General features: G+C 45.2%; 3 protein-coding genes across 8 annotated transcripts in view; 1 reads left to right on the top strand and 2 right to left on the bottom strand.

The window, feature by feature from the left end:
* The first annotated feature begins 240 nt into the window (after positions 1 to 240).
* LOC108631055 (transmembrane protein 192) lies at positions 241 to 2,028 on the top strand. 2 transcript variants are annotated; one of them, XM_018034751.2, is made up of 4 exons: positions 241 to 526; positions 742 to 876; positions 963 to 1,359; positions 1,444 to 2,028. In XM_018034751.2, exons 1-4 carry the CDS (start codon positions 488 to 490, stop codon positions 1,701 to 1,703), a joined length of 831 nt encoding a protein of 276 aa, XP_017890240.1. In that variant the 5' UTR covers positions 241 to 487; the 3' UTR covers positions 1,704 to 2,028. The 2 variants fall into 2 exon arrangements, with proteins under 2 accessions (XP_017890240.1, XP_017890241.1); XM_018034752.2 differs by having other exon boundaries at positions 243 to 526; positions 705 to 876.
* Positions 2,029 to 2,115: 87 nt separating this feature from the next.
* LOC108631056 (uncharacterized) lies at positions 2,116 to 6,802 on the bottom strand. 2 transcript variants are annotated; one of them, XM_018034753.2, is made up of 3 exons: positions 6,524 to 6,802; positions 4,699 to 4,759; positions 2,116 to 3,848 (listed from the first exon to the last, which is right to left on the bottom strand). In XM_018034753.2, the coding sequence occupies exons 1-3, from the start codon at positions 6,531 to 6,533 to the stop codon at positions 3,572 to 3,574; spliced, it is 348 nt and encodes a 115-aa protein (XP_017890242.1). In that variant the 5' UTR covers positions 6,534 to 6,802; the 3' UTR covers positions 2,116 to 3,571. The 2 variants fall into 2 exon arrangements, with proteins under 2 accessions (XP_017890242.1, XP_026674299.1); XM_026818498.1 differs by lacking the exon at positions 6,524 to 6,802 and adding an exon at positions 5,878 to 6,458.
* A 7,249-nt stretch (positions 6,803 to 14,051) lies between these two features.
* The window catches only part of LOC108631045 (proteoglycan 4), a 14,535-nt gene continuing 8,394 nt past the window's right edge, over positions 14,052 to 20,192 (bottom strand). For all 4 annotated transcript variants that reach the window (XM_026818467.1, XM_026818468.1, XM_026818470.1 and 1 more), the window contains 8 exons: positions 19,675 to 19,967; positions 17,493 to 17,531; positions 17,366 to 17,410; positions 16,311 to 17,138; positions 15,920 to 15,989; positions 15,448 to 15,663; positions 14,985 to 15,234; positions 14,052 to 14,909 (listed from right to left, as the gene is read on the bottom strand). In XM_026818467.1, coding sequence (XP_026674268.1) covers positions 14,727 to 14,909; positions 14,985 to 15,234; positions 15,448 to 15,663; positions 15,920 to 15,989; positions 16,311 to 17,138; positions 17,366 to 17,410; positions 17,493 to 17,531; positions 19,675 to 19,967 — 1,924 coding nt within the window. In that variant the 3' untranslated portion in view covers positions 14,052 to 14,726. The remainder of the gene's footprint in view (positions 14,910 to 14,984; positions 15,235 to 15,447; positions 15,664 to 15,919; positions 15,990 to 16,310; positions 17,139 to 17,365; positions 17,411 to 17,492; positions 17,532 to 19,674; positions 19,968 to 20,192) is intronic.

Below are 20,192 nucleotides of genomic sequence, written 5' to 3'. Positions count from 1 at the left end.
GTTGTACGTTAGCATTGTGAATATGAATGTGATCTATTATTATACGAGCTTTACATATACTTGCATCATTGCATACGTATATAAATAATTAATTTTTATCATGATGTGTACGACGAATATTTAAATAGCTGTGTGTATGAGATTGAACGAAGCATTGTAAGTATACTCGTGAATCGAAATTCGCGTATTGATTTTGTAGCAGGCGAGTGTCGAGTTGTGCAATTGTAGGTATTGTCATTAAGTATAGTCGTTGTAGCCATCAATCATCGCCTTCTTACATTTATATGATGTGCAAATTGAACAGTAGCTAAAAAGTTTGCGTCGATACATACTTAATGCGTCATCTACAGTCAAGAGTACTCGGTATGCTCGGTAAAAGAGCATACTACGCATTGTTAACAGATAAATAAATATGTTAGTTAATTTCTGTCGGTGAGAACTGAATTCTCAATCTGTCGTTTCGTCCTACTCATAATAGAAATAGGACATGGTCAGTCTTATCAGAAACTTGAACACTTCGGGTAGTGTGAGTATATTATACGAAAGAATGTCGTCCAGTAAACTGGGCTTGGTATTGTTCTGTCCTTGTCAGTCTCGTGTCTCGTAATGTAAACATAACCTTTCGTTCCCTGGCTATGCAGCCGTTCTTCCGAGTACATTTCCGTTTCGCGTTGTGAACGTCATAGACGTTTTTCCATTGACAGTTGTCGAAGCGACAGTTTCTAACTTCGATTTTATCAGGGGGCTGTATTCTTCGACTCGTCTCTCAACATGGATGACGAGGAATACCTTCAGCCTGTATTGTCTTCTCTGGGAGAAGATGATTTTCGAAAATTAGAGACAGTTCCAATCGCATCTGTACCTCTGGTGCTGGGTGTAAGTGCCAATGTCTCGAACACGGTCTCTACATGGACGTTATCTGCATTTGTGTTGCATAAGAACTTGTTTGTACTTACTTCTAGGTGTGTTTAGAAATCACGGGAATTATATTTGTATCGGTCTGGCCCGAGGAGAAGAATAAATGCGACACGTATTTTATATATCTGTACCTACACTGTGCTTATTGGATGATAATCATGCTAGTAGATCATTTGTTAAAGGCGAGGCATTATAAGCTTCGTATATACGGGTATTTCGACTTCTATCAGTCGACCTATCAACAAATAAGAGCACCGCTGTTCATAGCTTCTCTATGGATAACGTGCTATTTATTGTTAGCTGTGATCCTGCATCACACGCACAAAGTCAATTACGAACAATACTGTCGTGCATCCGAGTGGTTCACTCCTCTGAATTATATACTTCTTTTGACCACGGTGGAGGTTTTGATTATTGTGCCGGTCTATATAAATTACATCAGTGAGTATACACACGAGGGGAAGGGAGAATGGAATTTTTGGCTCAAGGGATTTCCAGGGTACCAAACAGTTTTTTCTCTTGCAGAGAGAGTTATGAGATTTAATCGATATCGTCCACAGCCTGATGTTATTCGCGAAGAGTGGCTATCGTCTTATACTCAGGAATCGTACTCGGGTAGTAACGATGTAGTAGGCTATCGTGAGAGGCAATCTAACGTGGAGGACTTGCTTGAGAAACAAGCAGACTTGATAAGATATTTGAGAGATCATAACGCCAAGTTGAATCATAGGTTGTTGTTGCTGGCGATGGAGCGTTCAGGCCTCCTGAACCCTGAGGAACCCTGAGGAGATTAAATAAAAGGTTCGGCTTTGCTTTACGTAAATTCATATTTTTTTTACTCATATAACGATTGTCTAGACTAGGCAGTTTACTATCCTTATTTTGTGTGAACACATCCTTGTTTTTCAACATCATTGAGATAACACGTCTTAGTTTTACTCATGTGTAAGTAATTGACATAGAGATATTAGATATTTATTACGTGAGGAATTAGACTCATTTGGCATCGACGCCACGAAGGAAAGTATTGTGTTATAAAAAGAATCAAAAATCATTTCTGTGATTAAGAGTGTATATACCCAATTCAATAAAGTATATATTTTTTTTCAATATGCGGTATACTTACAATGCCAAGTACAATGCTCATCGACTGATCTTCATGAGGTGTGACATTGTTACAAACAAATGTAGCAGTGATACTGAAAACGTAACATTTATTCATCAACAGTATGCTACAAACGTTATTGTTACAAACTAATATCTATAACGGTAGAAATAGTTTTCTATTCTACGCCCTTCTAAGATCAATTCAGATCACCTCGCGTTTCTTTCGTGTCGATCTGAAAAAATATAGATTTTTCGTACGAAAATGAATTTGTCGAAAGTCGCAATGACGATCGGGGAATTATAATAAGGATGGGTTTGTTCGATCTATTACGATGTAGGATTAACAGTAGCAAGGTCGACGTACGCGTATGTTCCTATTTTGTATGTATATCTCTTTACACGTGTGCATACTTTTATAAATGCCTAGTAATACCTATTTCATACGGATACAAACCTGACGCAATATGCACATAGAGACAAGAAAGGTCTTTTGGTTTGTCGACTCGGGATCAATCACCGAATCTTTCCTGTTTCATAGTAAAAAAAAAAAGTCACGTGAAACCGAGTGTTCGATTGATGACTCTTGTTACCGTTCGACTACTTTACTTTAAGGCTTCTCGTGGATAAACACCCTTAGACGATAGACAGCAATCTATTTACAGAAAACGTTTGACGCGTATTACGGCAGGCTTACAGTCCTACGCTACGTGTACGCTTACGGTATACAAAACTATTCGCTTAGACATACGGAACACTCAAAATATACAACGCTGCACAGCGTAGAAGCTTCTACTTCGCCGACGTGCACTACGCTTTCGCGCGGTCACCGACGTTCCGCTCGGAAACGTCGTCGGAAACGGTAGCGCGTCGAAAACAGTGGTAAAACTAAAGCTTCTCGCTAATCTGGTTAGCGCTACGCCCTTATCCTCGTCCCTTTAAAAGTTTGTACTACGTTTAGGCCAGCCAGTTCTGCCGTGTATGTACATCGTTAATTGTTACAACGTTTAACGAATTTACGCCGAGTGTTGTTGATCGTTATTGTCGTAAAGAACAAGTGTTTCAGACTTGGTGATCGAATCGAGATTACCTCCTCGAGCTAATTAGTTCCTGTCTCGGTGAACTCCGAACAACGAGACCCGTTTAGTCGTTCGCGTCACATTTACACGTTAATTACTCAGACGTTGCTTCGCGAGAAGCGGACTTGTCTCGTTTAAGGACTAACCATCGCGCCGCAATTTGAATCCTCTAGGAGTTAAGCAGTTGCCGACTGAGAGAGCTCTCTCCTAATTTTTTTTTTACGGTTCTCGTTCGGTGTAATTTCTCTAACCCGAACGGACGCGGTTTTAAACTTGATCGATTCGCGACTACAGTAGAATACGTTTAAAAAATAGTTTCCTAGCACGCTCCTACTACCAGTATTCGCGCACGTAATTCCTGCAAAATCCCAATTTGCCGTCGCACTCGAACGTGGCGCGCGTCAGGCGCGGTGGTCCCAATCCTAAGACTGTCTTCTCCTATTTTTTTTTTTCGACCGCGCTGATCGGAATCACGCGTGCGTAGCTCCCACCACGTTCCCGGTTCCCGAGTGTTGCTCCTCGGCCTCCATCAGCTTCAACTTCCTCACCACTTGAGCGTGTTCCTCGAGCAGCCTCGCGAATTCTCCTCTCCTGGTCTCGGCCTCCACCTGCATCTGTTTGATCTTTTCCCGGGGACCACCCGGACTGTCCAGGGGAGTCTGCGACGAGCTACTCTCGTTCGACAGACCGTCCAGATTCAGGCTCTCGCACGATATCGAATGAGAATCCACGTCGTCCACGATCAAACTGGAAATAGCAAAGAGGAACGTCTGACTCGATCCGACGATCGTTCGCAGTCGCGTTCATTTTCGAGGGTAGACATCGTAGATCGAATTCGAAACATTTTTGGGAACGTAAAGAGGAACGTGCGGGATCAGACATTCGAGGCGAGGGGGACGTGATTTTCATAGCCGTTCTGAACTATTGACATTCTGCCCTGCAGCATTGTAGTGGCAACAATTGCCGCTTGCGTCAGTGTTACGTCATTGGTACTGAAGCACGTAGTCCAGCTATGGATAATGGATTGATTTTACGTAAAACACTGTGTCAGACCGGATCTCTCCGGCGAAATTTCAAGCGGACAGACGGATCGTAAGCCATGTAAAAATAAAAAGAGGCACGACCGAGAAGCGTGAGATTCGTGTCACGATCTGTGAACCGTGATCGGCGGGGCATTACATCGGCAAGGGACGATCCCGTGGGAAATTTGAAAACAGCCGAGGAAAGATCTCGGAATGTATCGCAATGACACGCTGTTCGTCTATTGGTAACTCATCGCGAGAACCTTCAAAGTCGGAACCGAGTCGGAAGACGGGTTCGATCGGACAGCACATCGAGACGATCATATAATTCGACATCGACCACTGCCCACGCTGACGTTTCCGGTAAAACTGCGGAAAAGGTCGTGCTGGAAATTTACTCCCACGAAAATTCTGGAAATAACGAGCACTCGAGTCTGCAGACACGTGCACGATTCTATTCCCAGACCGCGATCGGGGGTGGCTCGACGTCGGTTCCGCGTTTTTCCTTTTCGTTCTCGTCACGCGACACGCACGCGCATTTTTCGAGCTATCTCGCTTCAATTTTCTTTACCTACCTGAATGCACCGTAAATCTCTCTTCCCGATGCCATCGTCACTGCGATGTCAGGCAACGATCCTGGAACAACACGTAAATTCGTTGATTCGATGGAAACTCTTTCGTAGAGATTCTGGCACGCGATTTGATTTATAGTAACACGGCCCCGTGACGTGGGAATGCCCGAACGGTTCTTGGGAATCGTTCGCTCTGCCTCGTTGACTAACGAGAAGTCCGAGTAAATGACCTGTCGCGGTGACTTCACGGATTTTCTGCGTCGATCCGTGTTTCAGCTCAGATATGAATAACGCTTCGTTAATGTTATTCCCGTGGTCGCGCCGAGTTGTTCAAACAGAACTTTGTTACGTTTCTCTCTCGTCGACACGCGTCTCTGGCGAGGACGCGAAGCGTAAAAGGAGCTTCATTCATCGCGAGACAACGATCGTACGTCGGGAGGCACGATCGTTCATGCACGATATAACGTGATACACCGCTCGTCTCGCTCGGATCGCGGGAAACAACGTTTCCGTGAGAGAAAGTTCAGTGACAGGTTCTGTTGGTAGACAGATTTCAGTGGAGCCTCGATTACTCGTAGTCTCGTAATTCGATCTCCATTAACATTGACACGCGCTATCCCGTTCGTTCATATTATTTATAGATCGATCGATACGGTTTCTACCAATGTTCTTATGTAAATTGCATCGGTTCTTTTACTGGCGGCTGGCCATCGCGTATTAGGTCATTGATCATAGCGAAACGAGACGTTTGTCAATTGGGAAAAAATCATATTCGTCGGAACGGGTCGAATCGCGTGTGGGACGTATGATCGACTGCGGTTCGTTTTGCACGTGCACGGTGCACGCGTCATTCCCTACGTCATTAACCACGCGAACTTCAATTATACCTTGCCGAGTACGTTTTTACCCTTGCTACTAATAGCATCGTACAAAGGTTCAACGAGATCGGAATGCGCGATTCGAGAAAGATGGATGCATTATTTCTGGCTCGACACATAGACAGGGGTGGGCAGCGTACGCGCGCGATTATCGGCACTGCCAAAACGTGATCCATGTACGATTTTTCTAAAATAGAATCGCGACCGATCGGAGCCTTGGCCCCATGGACCGCGTCTGTTTCGCCCGATAAAACGATTAATTAAACGGATGAAACTCCGAGCGTCTTGACGCAGTTGCGATCACCTTGAACGTCTCGCGAACGAGCCTCCAATTATGCGTTACGGATGCGTTAATTACTGTAATAACGAAGCTGAAACGAGAAGCGTGAACCGTGTCTCTACACGTGCGACCGTGAGACTGATCTAACAATGCCGGGAGGAATTTTCTTTATTTGGGTTGAAGCTGGATCGACCTTCGCGCAGGAAAGAGGATCGGGGCTCGAGTGCTTCGCGACCTTAGACAATGGAACTTGCACATGGAACCGTGACCACTTCTCGGTGAGAACAAAGAGGGCAAGAAAACTCGAGCTGACGGAGAGCGTTCTCTCTCTCTCTCTGTCTCTCCCGGTATTATTACACCGGGTAAACGGCGGCTCGCGGCCAGTTGCGAAGTTTCCGCTCCACTCGAGATTCCTGCGTCGATTTCAAGCTGAACATTTTCACAACAGCCCGTCGAAAGCACTCCGGTTTAATTGCATACCGCGATCCTCCTCTCGTTTTAAATGCACGCGCGAAACGAGTTTAGCTAGGCACACGGGATGCCAGGCTTCGACCGGCCGCGCGACTCCCAAGTAGACACGGACGGCTACTCGTCAGACGTCAGTAGATCGGTCCGTAATAGATTTTTCGCTAGCCGTTGGAATTCCGTCCGACGCGGATCTCTCACCTACCTCTAACCATTTGTGTTCGAAAAATTTCCGCCGTGTCAGCGACCGTCAGATTTTGTTAAACGCGAGTCGAGGCTGACGAATCTTGCTCGTCGCACGGTCGACGATCGACCACGTCCAGGAGAGAGGATGAAAAGAAATGATGAAACGTTCCAGTGCGGTTCGTTGAGATAGCCGAGTATCCAATGGGGGAACTACACGACGACGTTCACCGCTCGAAAGACTCGCGCAGACTGATCAGCTCGACCTCCTCTCTATTGCCGCGCTACGACCTCAACTGCAGGTTACCGCTCCACCGGAGAAGGGGGATGCAACCGACAAATTTTATTTCATGCCACCCCACCGTCGATCGCCGCCATCCCCCCTCGCCCCGGCTGTTTTCATGCACTCCGGGGACGATCCGACTCCCGTTTCGATCCCGTTCCGACGCACGTTGCTGGTCGAACGTCAAACGATACGACACGTGTGCCCACGTTTGTTACCGGGCTTCGATGCGATCATAGAAATATTACCGACGTGGATCGATATTTTGGGAGGGTATCTCGAGGAATTTCGATCTTCGTACAAAGATCGGTAGAGACTTGGTAAAAATATTCTCTTCTATTCTTGCACGGACTCGTTTAATTGATCTATCTTCGTCGCTGGCCTTTATAGTGGTCAAACGATACCATAAAGCATCGTCGAGCATTAGTAATTGTCTGTAATTGTTTTCCTCGCGACTCTGTTCGTTAACTGTGGCGCTGCAGCAGAGACCGAGGGAACAGGAATTTCAAATCGACGGACCGCGCGGATTTCACGCGTTTATGACAATCGAACAGGTCAAAGTCTAATGTAGGGAAAACCGCGTTTTCAAATGACAATCCTAAAGAAAGGCGACGATCGTCGCGGTCAGACGTTTCTCAGAAGCGGATGCTGCTTATTTCACTAACAGATGAATCACGCGTAATGACGTACTTCTCTCTGAATTTCGATATCTTTCAATCTACGTAGTAGATGCATTTTACGATCGATCACCGACCGACCCGTTGCGTGGAGAAACTCTGATTCCTAGAAAACAGCGTGTAGGTGAACGAAACGTTACTGCTCCTGGGTATGTCCGCTTTATCTCACATCGTGTTTTTATTCGTCTGCCAAACGATGTTGCTGCTACCGCGGTAATCAGTTTTTAAACTGCAAACCGTCGGCGATAACAGCCGGCGACCCGGCGCGTCGCGTCCCGTCGTCGGCCAAGGCTCTCCCGATGTCACGTCGCGCGCGTTTGATGGATCATCGACCGGCCGATTGATAGATCTTTCCAACCGTACGAGAATCAATACGAACCGTTTGAAATCGTTCTTTCGATCGTTCGATGAAATCGTATGATAAATGTCTAGGCCTTCTCCGACCGAGTCAATAAATTATTGTTTACTCGCATCAGTGTGATTTAATTACGAAGCTATCAGCTGGCATCAGGTGTCTTACCAGAACAGCGCATAGACGGTATGGAAATGAATAAGAACGACTAGGAAAGTAGTAGGAAACGTAGAGTATTCTTGGTTAATAAGCAATTGCGAGCCTCGAGCGAACTGTGTCGGTTTTCAGGGTCACGAAAGACCATACAGCTCCTCGAGTCCGGCGGTAAATTATTTCGGTTGGCCGCTAATTTTGTCGCGGCATGCCATAGCGCAGTGGTTAACCACCACACCGCTCGTAGAACAGAAACTCGTGTCCTTCCACGCTTGTCTTCCACGTTCCTTCTCACGTTCGTCCGCACGAAAGACCGACTCGCTGAGAGAGTCGATTGGCTCCCTATTTTCGCTCGTTAAAGTCGATGCTCGGCGTGCCATGCCTGACCAGCCAGGGTCAACATCTCCCTCGAGGCTGAGGCTGGCGTCAATGAGATCTCGACTACCCTGTGCTAGTTGGAAATTCCTACGGGGAGCTGTACGAAAATTCCTCGTCACCGTCGACTCTGAATCGCAGTGCGTCACGTATTATTTAGTACTTTGTTATTATAACAACGTCTATTTTCTTCTTGGCTTCGTATCATCGGATTTGTCATAAATTGCTGTTGACCGAAAACGAATGATGTCAGGGAAATTTTCTCCGAGATTATAAATAAGAAGGGTTAATTGCGCGTGGCAAACAGACGATCGTTATTTGAACGCACCGTGCGTCAGTGATAACGATCCTCAGATCCGTATCTAGTACGTGCGATTGTAAATTGATCGAGAAGAAACGGTGAGGCCGCGTCTTTTCTGTAAATAGGTATTTTCTCCGAGATTATTACGTGCGTCAATACTGATACAATATCTTATCACGAGCTTCTGCCTAGATCGCGATCTCCTTGACGGATCACTGAATTCTCCGGTTCTTCTACTAAAGGATTTAAGAGACGCGCGGCTGTTTGAACTGTGTCAAGGGAGGGGAAAGGTTTGAACGAAACACGCGTTCGTCGATCTATTTAGAACGGAAAAGCTCGGTGTTGCGTGGCAGTCGAATGAAAAAGGGACCGGCGGCGTGGCGCGGCGCGGCTCGAGACCTTGGATTCAAAACCTGACTCGACACACCGGACATCTGATATTGAGGTTAAACGTTCTTCTTCTCCGGGCGAGAAAAAGAACGGTCTGTATCCGTTAGGAAAAATCACGAGGGCGTACGGATTCCTCCCATACCGGAACCGAAGTTAATAAATCTCAATTCCCTTCGCTTTCGTTCATTTTAATTCGCTCAACGCTTTTCCTCGAATCCAATCCTTTTTCATTCTCGCGCGCTGCGACGTAAAATGTTTGCAATTACGAGCTGATCGTATTAGTGCAAGCTCTCTTTGAACGCAGACGCAGTTCCCGTAGAACATCGTACGTAGATGTGACGCCAGTCCCGGAATCTATAAATTCATCGAATGCCGCGTTTTCGATTCCCGTTGCCGATTCCTCTAGTTTCATCTGTAGGATTTTTATAATAAATCGACGTGTCAATGTTGTCACAATGGACTGCATAACGACGTCGCAACGTCTTTATTATTAGTTTTGCTGAAACGTAAAAGCGACGATTCGTGTGCGTGGATTTAAGACTCTTTAAACGAGACGCGGAGAGGAAATGTTAGTTAACGAGTATAAGTAAGGTTGACCAAACATTTCGGATTTTACTCGGCGTGTAACGTAAATATTTTCAATCAGAGAATAAGCACGCGTATGAAAAGATTTTCCGGCAGGTCGGAAGGTCCGGACGTATCTACGCCATGCCTGAAAGTCTATAAGCCGCTGAAGAGTATTTTTGTCCGTGGATATTATCGATTGCATATACCCCTGATTCGTCCTCTCTTTCTATCCGACGCCAAACACGTATCTACGTATATATGAGCAACCTTCTCTTTATTTTATTTTTCCTCCCTTTCCTTCCTTTGTGTCCGGCTTCTTCCTCGGATCCAAAACTGATAGACGAGACGTACGCGTCGTTTCACGTTTACAAATACACATACGCGAATCTGTTTCAACTTCCCAAACTAACATCGCGAAATTTTACCAATATACCATGTTTTACCAATTTCGGAAGCTCGCGCTTTCACGCGATCGATCGAAATGCACGTCTGCTCGTTCGCGGAGTTAAGAGTCGCGGCGTTCACGATTTTTTCTATAGCGCTTCGAATTGAATTTTTGCTCGCTGAGACTCGAAACGTGTAAAGGCATTTTCATCGTTCACGGTAAAAATCAGTCGAGTCCGTCGTGCCGGAAGACGTTTTATCGATCCGGAGTACAGGATATTTTCAAGCAGATCTAATTGTGCGTCTGTACAATTCCGCGGAGAAATCGTGTTAAGGAAGAAGGGTTTGACGCTCGCAGTTGGTAAATTCAACGGTGAGTGACGTGTCTCAATTGTGATTCACTGCAATGCGTCACGGTGAATAGAGAATCTTATTCTTGGCTCATCGTGGCTCATTGTTCGCAGTCACCTACTTTCATTTGCCCAATTGTATCGTTTGCTTCGCGCAACACTCTCCGTGCTCCATGTATGCTCGTAAATTATTTTACAACAGGAAATTTCACTGCCTAGACTCGAATATCTTGGACGGTTCGACGACGTCGTGGAACTTTTTTCAATCGAGTTATTCGCGCGTAGCGAGTGAACCATCATCCGCTGTCTCGATTGAATTTCGCCAGTTTACTGCATCGCGGTACTATAAATAGGCTAAACAATCACGTGACGCTGGCATGCCGGCGTTACACGTGTACCATTGTACTATTTCCGAATATCGAGCCGATCGCGAAGAGATTTATCGATACAAGCGTTGTTTCATTATCGCAAATAGAGCATAAAGCAATGTTCGAAACCGATCGTCCGCTACTCCTCGGACTTGATTTTCCGCGAGGCTTTAAAACCTGCTCGCTTTAAGCCAGCGTGAGAATTCAATGGCACTCGTTTCGGGCGTTCTCGGAGAAAATTGTAAATTTCGCAAACCGCCCACTTCGCTCGACGAGCCACTCCGAAAGCCAGAAAAACATTTCCATTTTTCCTACCCACTTTATTACGCAGGATTCGAAACGAGTTTCCAGCTCGCGTACACACGATCATAAAGATATCCCTTTTCGAAAAAAGAACGGAATCAAGATCCGAGCCGCGGGTGGGGATTGGTTGGGGGAGAATACTTTTTGTTGTTTGCTCAACCGGGAAGCTTCTCGCGTGCCGTTTAGCTTTCGCTTTTACGGTTGTCCTTTACGGCCGTTTACGCCACTGGGTTCGCGAAAAAGAATCGGTAAAATAACGTCGACTAACGTTGGGAACAGTACGAAGTGAGATTACATGGACGAGAGAGGATGAGAGACCCAACTTCAGCACCAAAATGGCGGAGGCGTGGAGGGTTGGAGGTGGCACGTGTTTGACAGCCTGACCCAGTGGCGTAATATTCAATTTATACCCTTCCGTGTTCGAAACTCTGATCTCCGACATCTGGACCGAACGCCGAACGATATCGTCAAAATCAAATTTAGCCGATGGAAATTTTCTCGTTCTCCATTAAACTCTTATTAAAACGGTCCGAATTAAAAGCGATCGTTCATTGCGATTCGTATTTTAATCGAGTCCGAGCTCGTGTACGATTGCAACGAACGGTTCGACGACGATTATTAAAAGTAGTCTGTGACTGTCGGTCGTTGCTCGCGAATGGCTGCTAGATTACCATTCAATCGTTTGACCGGGGAAAATTCTTATCTCCGTTTCCTGAATTCTACGCCTGTGAGCCACCCCCGCGTGCCACCCCGAGTACACCCCTAATGACGTCATAGGACAGTGGCGCCAACGACTCCGCACTGACGTCAGCTCGGAACATTCGGCGAATCGCCCTTTCCACCAACGAATTCCCGAGTTTTGCGAAGTAGGGGAACAAAAATACGATTTCCTCCGACGCTATCAATTTTCTTGCAAATTTCTTTCGGAGACAGCTCGGGGTTTATCGTGCCCTTATCGAGCCGTTCGCGGCGCGACTCGCTAGCCATGGCACGTACATACACGTATCTTTGTCATCGATTCACCATGACGACACCAATGACGATTCGATCCGTCACCTGTGTAAGATCGGGATTACCGTACGCTCGTTTACTCTGTAGAGCCGGTTTATTTCGAGTCCCGGCGATAAAAGTTTTTTCCATACCCATTCACCGAAATAGCTTTTCGCATAGTGACGCATTTCTACCTTATACACGGTTTTACAACCCTTTCGGCTATGTTCTTTTTTTACCCGACACACTCTCGCGATCGATTTAGTGGTACGATAATAGGATAACTCTCGATTCGGCACACGGCACGTGGATTTATTCGCGAGCCACGATAATAAACCGTGAATCGACGCTGCGAAATTCGACGATCCCCCGGGCAAGTAGTTATTGTACCTTTCGGTCAGGTTCAATCGACTTTTCCGAGCCCTCGCGTTCGCATCCGGCTATTCACACAATTCATTGCCAATGTCACGTACGAGGGACGGATATAGCGTCAAGGTGGATCGTTAAAGTTTGCCAGTTTCGTTATAGAAATCTCATGGTACTCGATTCGTTCTGCTGGATCGTCGCGGAGCCGTTGACATCTGGTGAATATCAGATGTTCTTTTAGATCAAACAGGAATTTCGTACAGGATTAACAATGGAATCGATGGATACTCTAAAATATTTTCGAGACAAACGAGAAGGACTCCTGATCGAGAAACGATCCTACGGCACGAGAGAGCATAAATAGAATTTTCGCATTCGCGTGGTACTAATAATCGGATCGATCGGTGTCCTTAAATATTTTAGCGAGAATACAAGACGCAGGAAGCTCGTCGGGAGCATTCGCCATTGATGTTTTCTAATTGAGAAATAATGCGTACCGCCTACGCTGCGGCGTGTTTCACCGTGTGGGTGGGAATTTACGTACGTACGTACGTACTCGCTGTACATAACGCGCATACATATGTATACGTGTGCACGATTCTGCTTACGTCGCATCCCGCTTTTCCCGTCGCGGTCGGTTCATTGTCAGTGATATACGCACCGTTCGAGACGAACCAAGGCGAATCCCTCTTTTTATTGTCCCGACGGTGACGTCAGTCCTCTCTAATCTCGGTGCTCATTTCCGAAAATTATGATATTACCGGTAGGCCAACGGACGTTTGGGACGATCATCGGTTTCCTGATTACGACCCTCTACCTCTTTTACAAACGATTTCGCCTCGTCGCTTTCATTTTCAAAATCAACCGTTTGACGTCATTCATTCGATTCCATTCACTCACTTTTAGGCGAATCAAACGTTTCGTTGCACCGGTTTCAAATATCTAATCCAGATTTACTTTCAGCGTGCCGCACGTTTTTCGTTTGTGTTAGTTTAATTTTTTTAATCCCTGTGTAATCTTTGAAAATTATTTCAAGTGAAAAATTTTGCTACGTCTTTCGCGGTTTCGCATTCTGAAAATCGAACGACGTAATCGGTAATTCCTTGATCGATTCGACGCAACTGCTCATCATCTCTTGACTTAATATTTCCAACGAAAGCTTCTTCGTTCAAACTTGTTAACGTTGTTGCTTAATCACGGAGTTTCGTGTAATCGTTGAATTTGATTTGCGATTCCGAAGAAACGATCAGACATTATCGATGCTTACGTTCATGCAAGAACAAGCGAGCGTGTGTTCATCGTTGTTTTTATTATCGATCGGCCCGGTATCAACGACGTTACGTAACCGTTAACCAAGGTCGAGGCACGTGATTGTTCTCTCTATAAAAAAAAGAAAGATCCTGAAGCCGGGACACCCACGCTTCTGACATCGGCCAAACACGCCGGGATTAATGATTGATTTCGGATAAACACGAGTGCTGATCTACACGCATGGCGTTTAGTCCGTTGAGTCCGAACATACGTGTGTATTTAACCCCGTTTTTCCGTAGACCCGTTTCAAACCCCTCTTTATGCATATTTAATTTCGTTTCGCTTTCGTTATCGGTTCGGGAATTCGAGACTCACTCACTTTCGTCGTTGGATATCTTAAAAGGTTTTGGGAAAGGGCAGGTGGTAAATAAGCACAGTTCTAAATATTCAAATGTTAATATTTATTGCTGTATGAGTGTAGACAAAATACGTATCGCGTGAACATAGAGTGCATGCTACAAATGTGAATAGTGCAGAATGAATCGAGACTGAGAGTAGTAACGTAATAAATATTTGTTGATTTTGATCGTGAAAGACACAAAGACCAGACACTGGCCCTCGAAATATTTTAATACACAGAATCCTATGATTCGAATGAATCGTTTGTAGTATGCTCGTTCCCCTTCTTCGAACAATCGTCGTGTTACTTTGTCAATAAATAATATTAAATAAAATATGATATCGATCGAGTGAAACTGACGTACAACGGAATAAGTTATTCGACGTAAATAGAATGAAGCGTACGATAATCTACTACTCACTAAGCAGTTTGTCTAAAAAAAAATTGTCTTTTACCCCTCAGAATTTCTGACACATTGCTAAAACCATTAAACAAAATTTAGGACCGCTTCTCGTGTGGTCGTTCAAAGCTTCCGAAGCAGACCGAGATAGATCGATGTTCGCTATCGATCGACTGGTTGCCTCTTTCTAGCAACGAATCGTAACGCGTACATTAATAAATAAAGAACATCGAAATTTAAAGCGATTCAAGCTGAACGACATTCGTGATTAGCAAATATTTATCCTTTGGCGATCATAGCACGTACGGGGCGATTCTAAGCGTCTTGGTCACCCCATTCGAAATTGTCCTCACCACCCGACGTCACCTCTTCGATCTTCGTCGATCCCTCCACCGAATTGCCACCAGTCGCTTTACAGTCTGCGCCTTCTGGCTCTTCCACGAAGGGATCTTCCGATAACTCAAAGTGCTCTTCCTCGTGTACGTTCTCCTCTTCGATCTTTAACAGAGTAACATACACGTAATGCAACATACAATAAAACAGGTTTTATTTAAAAAAAAAAAACGGAAGTACCCTAGTATCGTCGTCCGTGACTGGGTCATACGGCCTTTCCTCTCTCTCTTGATCAGTGATATCGCACGTTATCACGTCGTCGTGGCAATGCTCGTGGTCTTTCACTTCGTCGACAGGATCGTCGAACGTAACATTGGCCAGTCTCTCTTCCTTCTCCTCCTTATTATCACGTGCCTTTTCCAAATTTTCCTCGATTATCATCCGTTTCTGTTCCTCCAGCAAAGCCGTCGTTTGAGCCTCCACTATCTTCCTGAAACGACAAATTTCATACCAATCGAAGCATTCCTCGAACGCAGGGTTAATTTGACTTCAATGAACTTATACGTTGACCGCAGATTTTTGAGAAATTGTATTTGCAGAGAATAGGAACGTGCGAGCGAAAATTGCAACGGTCGAACGACAAGTGAAACGTGTTTTTTAAGTTTCTCATAAAAATCTGTGGTCTAACAGGGAATTATTGTACCTCTCCGCCTGGATTATGATCTCGGTCTCCAAACGCTGGGCCACGATTTTCTCCTCCTCGGCTTCGAGTTCGGCGGCAGCCTTCTCCTGTTCAATAATCTCATCAAGATGAGCCACCCGTTCCTGCGCTATCTGCACTGCTTCCCACACCTTTTGCTCTTCCAATTCGAGTTTCACTCTCTCATCCTGGGCAGCCCGTTTCCCCTCCGCGGTGCTCCTACAAAGGGTTCGGGTTTATATTTAGTAGACCGATTATTTATTGTACGCCGCGTTCTACTAGTGCGAAAACGATTCGAGTTCAGATCGCGTATCGGTTACGGGGCCTGATTAGCGGGACACCTGGTCGAGTTCAATGTTAGGTCGTCGTCGATCGTACCGCGAAACCTCGATAATTACGTCGACATTATTTTGAACCGCGCTACACTCGTTACGTAACGTTTTTAACGCGTACGTGCCAACTTCGATCTACGTACTTTGCCTCCTCGGCAGCTTTGATAAGGTACTTTTCGATTTTCGTAATGGCTTCCTCCTTATCTTGCTTCACTGTAAGAAAATTTTTCGTTTAATATCGATTTCAAGCGATCGATCCTAGATAGAGAGATTTGTTTTTTTTTTTTTTTAATACGATCTTCTGATGTCTCGACACGAGGCTGTCATGCGACATGTAACGACGAACCAGGGAAATCGTAACAGACAATCAATCAAAGTTAATTCTAAACGGAACATCGAAAAATCATGATATCTCCTAACACATCATGCGACACTTAATAACGAATTAGGGAACAGAAACTGTGTCTCAGTTATACTCGCCGCGATTCTTAAATCATACATTCCTGAGCAACCTATTTTTGAGAAATAACGTACCATCCTCGCCCTCTTTCTCCGCCTCGTCTGTTTCTGCTGATTCACTTACAGCTTCCGCGGCTGGAGGTTCTGAACTCGTTTCCGGCACCGATTCTTGTTTGGACTCCGACCCAGATGTCGGCTCCGCTGTCGGTTCTTCCACCGTTTCTGATTCTTGTTGCGGTTCCTTGACAGGTTCCGGCACGTTCTCGGGCTCCGCGATTACTTCCGGTTCTTTCGCGAGCTCGGGTTCAGGCTCTTTTACTGGTTCAGGCTCCGTAACGGGTTCGGATTCTGGTTCTTTGACGGGTTCTGGTTCCTTAGTGGGCTCAGGCTCTTTAACGGGTTCAGGCTCAGGTTCTTTAACGGGTTCAGGCTCAGGTTCTTTAACGGGTTCAGGCTCAGGTTCTTTAACGGGTTCAGGCTCAGGTTCTTTAACGGGTTCAGGCTCAGGTTCTTTTACAGGCTCAGGCTCATTTACGGGTTCTGGTTCCTTTACAGGCTCAGGCTCCTTCACCGGTTCTGGTTCCTTTACAGGCTCAGGCTCCTTTACGGGTTCTGGTTCCTTCACAGGCTTAGCTTCTTTTGTAAGTTTAGCTTTCTTTTTGGATTCTTTCACAGGTTTCGGTTCTGGCTCAGGTTCCTTAACGGGCTCTGGCTCTTTCACGGGTTCAGGTTCGGGTTCCTTTACGGGTTCAGGATCTGGTTGGGATTTCTCTAGGGGTTCAGGTTCTGGTTCCCTCACGGATGCCAATGGAGCTTTGACGGGTTCCTCCTTTGTCTCCGTCTTTCCCCGTTTCGATCCTCTTTTCTTTTCTTTAGGCTCTTCTTTCTCTGTTTTAACCGTTGCTACAAGATACACGGAACAATGACGGCACGCCGTGTTTCCAAACACACAATCACCAGACTGCAGATTTTATAAAAAAAAATGATAGACGCAGAAATTACGTATGGAACAGTTGAATGTATAAAAACTTGAAGGAGTATCTGAATGTTTAAATGATGTAAGCAACATCTGTCTGTGTCTTTATCTTGCACAAAAATCTGCAGTCTAACGATTAAGTGAGAGATCCTACCTTTCCTTAACGTCGACACGTCGACGTCGGGTTGCAAAGCTCGCGCTAAAATTCGTGAAACTACGTGAACAAGGAGTATACGGAATAACGGGGGTAACACAGTTTATTTGACGTGATTTTTACTGACCCTTCCGCAATTCTCTTTCTGTCATCGGCTCGTCTGGTGCTACGAACATGAAACATAAATACACGTTTAACGGGAAAGGGTTCCTCGAGCTACGGTTCTGTATCTGAAATAAACGCGAGTATCCAGAGGGAACGAAGCTGCGGTTAAAACGTTAGCGGAGACTTGATAAGATAAAGTTATGATACAGAGCGACGTAAAACTTGTCGGTTAATTCGTTACGTGTACCAACGCTGAAAGCATTTTATACACGCGATCGGATTAGACACGATGGTGTGCGACAAATGAATTAGCGTATTAGGATAATTCGAGTTCGGCGATTAATTATTCCTGATATCTCGCGCAGGAACGATGAATCGGGTTACAGTTTCCTCGTCTCGTTTCGATGATCTTCCGATCAGAATGAGAAGGAAACCACACATAATACTTAACAACGTGTTTTCACCGGTTTTGCTTTCTCATTTGTTTCCGACGAACGAATCACGTTACGGTCTTCGGATTAAAACATGTCGTAGCGTTCGTCCTCGCGGAATGTGAGGAACACTCTCGTCCAACGCTCGATCTTGTTACTGTCAGAAACTGATTAATGTCTATCGCCAGCCGAAAATCACTCAAGTTCGAAAGTATCAGCCGGCTTGTCGTTGTTGTTAGAGATTTTATGAAAGCACGTGTGGGGCGGGCAAGCTTACCTCGGAACAACGCATTCACTCGTTAGCCAGCTCTTCCAATCAATTTTGTGCAAGGAAAACAATTATTATTTACGTGTCCTGTATGATCATTTTATTTGGTCAGCTTTCGAGACAGGTTTAACGATATTGAATAGTGCGGAACATTTAATCGGCCAAATCGTTAAAACCTTTTCGTTCTGTTCGAATTTCGCGAGTGATCGCCAGCGTGGAATTCAAATTTAGATGGTCGCAAAGTTAATCCGATTGAAATTCCGAGAGAAGGCTGGACTTTGTCGTGTTCTTAGATATTTAAGAAAACGGTATTTAACATGAGCGCGGTCACTCCTCGGCTTCCTCGTTTTCGTTCTCTGCGTCGTCCTGCTTCTTTTTGGTTTTCGCGGGATCCTCGTATAGCTCTGGAACCCGATCCCTCCATCCCTTGCCTGAAACGTTCAAAAAATCCGAACTGGTTCTTCTGCCGTTTTTACCCGCGTTTGCGTGCCCCAGTCATCTGGTTCTGGCCGGCACTGGAGTTCTGCCTTCGTGCAACGTCTTGCGCTCTCACTTTTCAGTTTTCAGTTTCACGCCTTTTATACGTACTTCCGATTGCCCGATCGATTCATCATCGATTCCCTTCGTCGATATCGCGACGCGCGATTACCGTATCAAAAACGTAATAAAAATAAAACGAACCACCGATACTCTGTCTCACACCTTCGCCGCTACGTACGCAATTCGATTAGACACAATACGTAACAGAAGTGTAAACACGTAACTACGAACAATAAAAAAAGAGAAGATAAAGAGGAGAGTACGTAACGAAGGAGGAACAAAAACGGCAAAACGTAATGTAAAGCATAGCAAAAAGAGTTGTCACATACAGCGGATCAACGGCAATCCATCCAAAAAATGAAAAGTAGAAAAAAAGTCGAGCGGGAAAGAAAAAACCCAAAAATAGGTTCACACAACGGCGTCACATGGCCGCTTTTATTTTCAAAGTTTCATCCTGATATATTCTACGAGCTCGAGGAAGTTCGATCATTCATCGCAGATTTCACATTCATTATTTCGTGATCGAACCTTCTCGCTCTCACTCTTTCTCTCTCTAAACTACTAGCGTTACACGTTTCATAATAGGGTTCAATTGTTCGTTCGTGTCGTCTGATTAAAAGTAATAGCGATACAGTAGAACGTCGATCATCTAAAGTACAAATGTAGAGTAAAGTGAAAATTCAGTAATGTCGATTACAATCTGTTTGCCAGTTCTTGGGTAGTCGCAGTTAGAATTAGAGCTCCGGGTGTTTAACGCACAGAGAAGACCCAGAAAGCGAATGAATCAATTTTTGTAATTGACGATGCGAAGAATTGAGAAAGATTACTTTCTGTGTCCCATGAATTAAATCGCTGTCGATCGAAGCTCCACTGTATAATGAATCATGAATAATCGTGATCTCGTGGTCGTCGTCCGAACGGTCGTGGGTAATTCGTCGTCGGTTCGTCGTATCGTGGTTACTTACAGGCGTTAGCGGCCGCCTCGCGGTTCTTGCTATAGTAACTCAAAAAATTGACGTCGTTTTTGATGTCCGACGGGCGTAAATCGGCGACCTTGTAGTACGGTCTCCTGACCGATTGCGGTTTACCGGCGACGTACTTGACGCAGGCCATTGTACCGAAGTTACCCCGTTCGGGCACCTCGTACCAGGAGATCGGCACAAAGTCGGTCCTCTTCTCGTTTTGCTTGCCGGAAATTAGTCGACGCACGTAATCGCCGCTGCGCATTCGTTCCGGTATAATTTCCTCCGTGAAGTCGCTACGAATTAAATGACTCGTATTACCATTAAACAGCGTGATTGTGCACATCTCCATTCATAACTCTTACGAGTCAGATGCATAAAAAGCTAGTAAATATTCCACGATAGACGATCCGTCAATTAAATCAGTCGATGTAATTTAATCGTCTTAAGGACGTATAGGCTATACATATACTTAAACAATGCTGGCATGTTGAATTTATTATTATAGATTCCTATTACTA

The sequence above is a fragment of the Ceratina calcarata genome, unplaced genomic scaffold, assembly GCF_001652005.2.
Source record: "Ceratina calcarata isolate Rehan_Ccalc_2016 unplaced genomic scaffold, ASM165200v1 scaffold8, whole genome shotgun sequence".
NCBI lineage: Eukaryota > Metazoa > Arthropoda > Insecta > Hymenoptera > Apidae > Ceratina > Ceratina calcarata.
This window is presented reverse-complemented; position numbering and strand designations above follow the sequence as displayed.

What these genes read in the sequence shown, in the direction of transcription:
- LOC108631055 (XM_018034751.2), top strand. Translation starts at nt 488, where the DNA reads ATGGTCAGTCTTATCAGAAACTTGAACACTTCGGGTAGT. An exon ending in ACTTGAACACTTCGGGTAGT is followed by an intron (nt 527 to 741) that starts GTGAGTATATTA and finishes CGATTTTATCAG; the next exon opens with GGGGCTGTATTCTTCGACTC. An exon ending in CTGTACCTCTGGTGCTGGGT is followed by an intron (nt 877 to 962) that starts GTAAGTGCCAAT and finishes ACTTACTTCTAG; the next exon opens with GTGTGTTTAGAAATCACGGG.
- LOC108631056 (XM_018034753.2), bottom strand. An exon ending in GAGATTTACGGTGCATTCAG is followed by an intron (nt 3,849 to 4,698) that starts GTAGGTAAAGAA and finishes TGCTATTTCCAG; the next exon opens with TTTGATCGTGGACGACGTGG.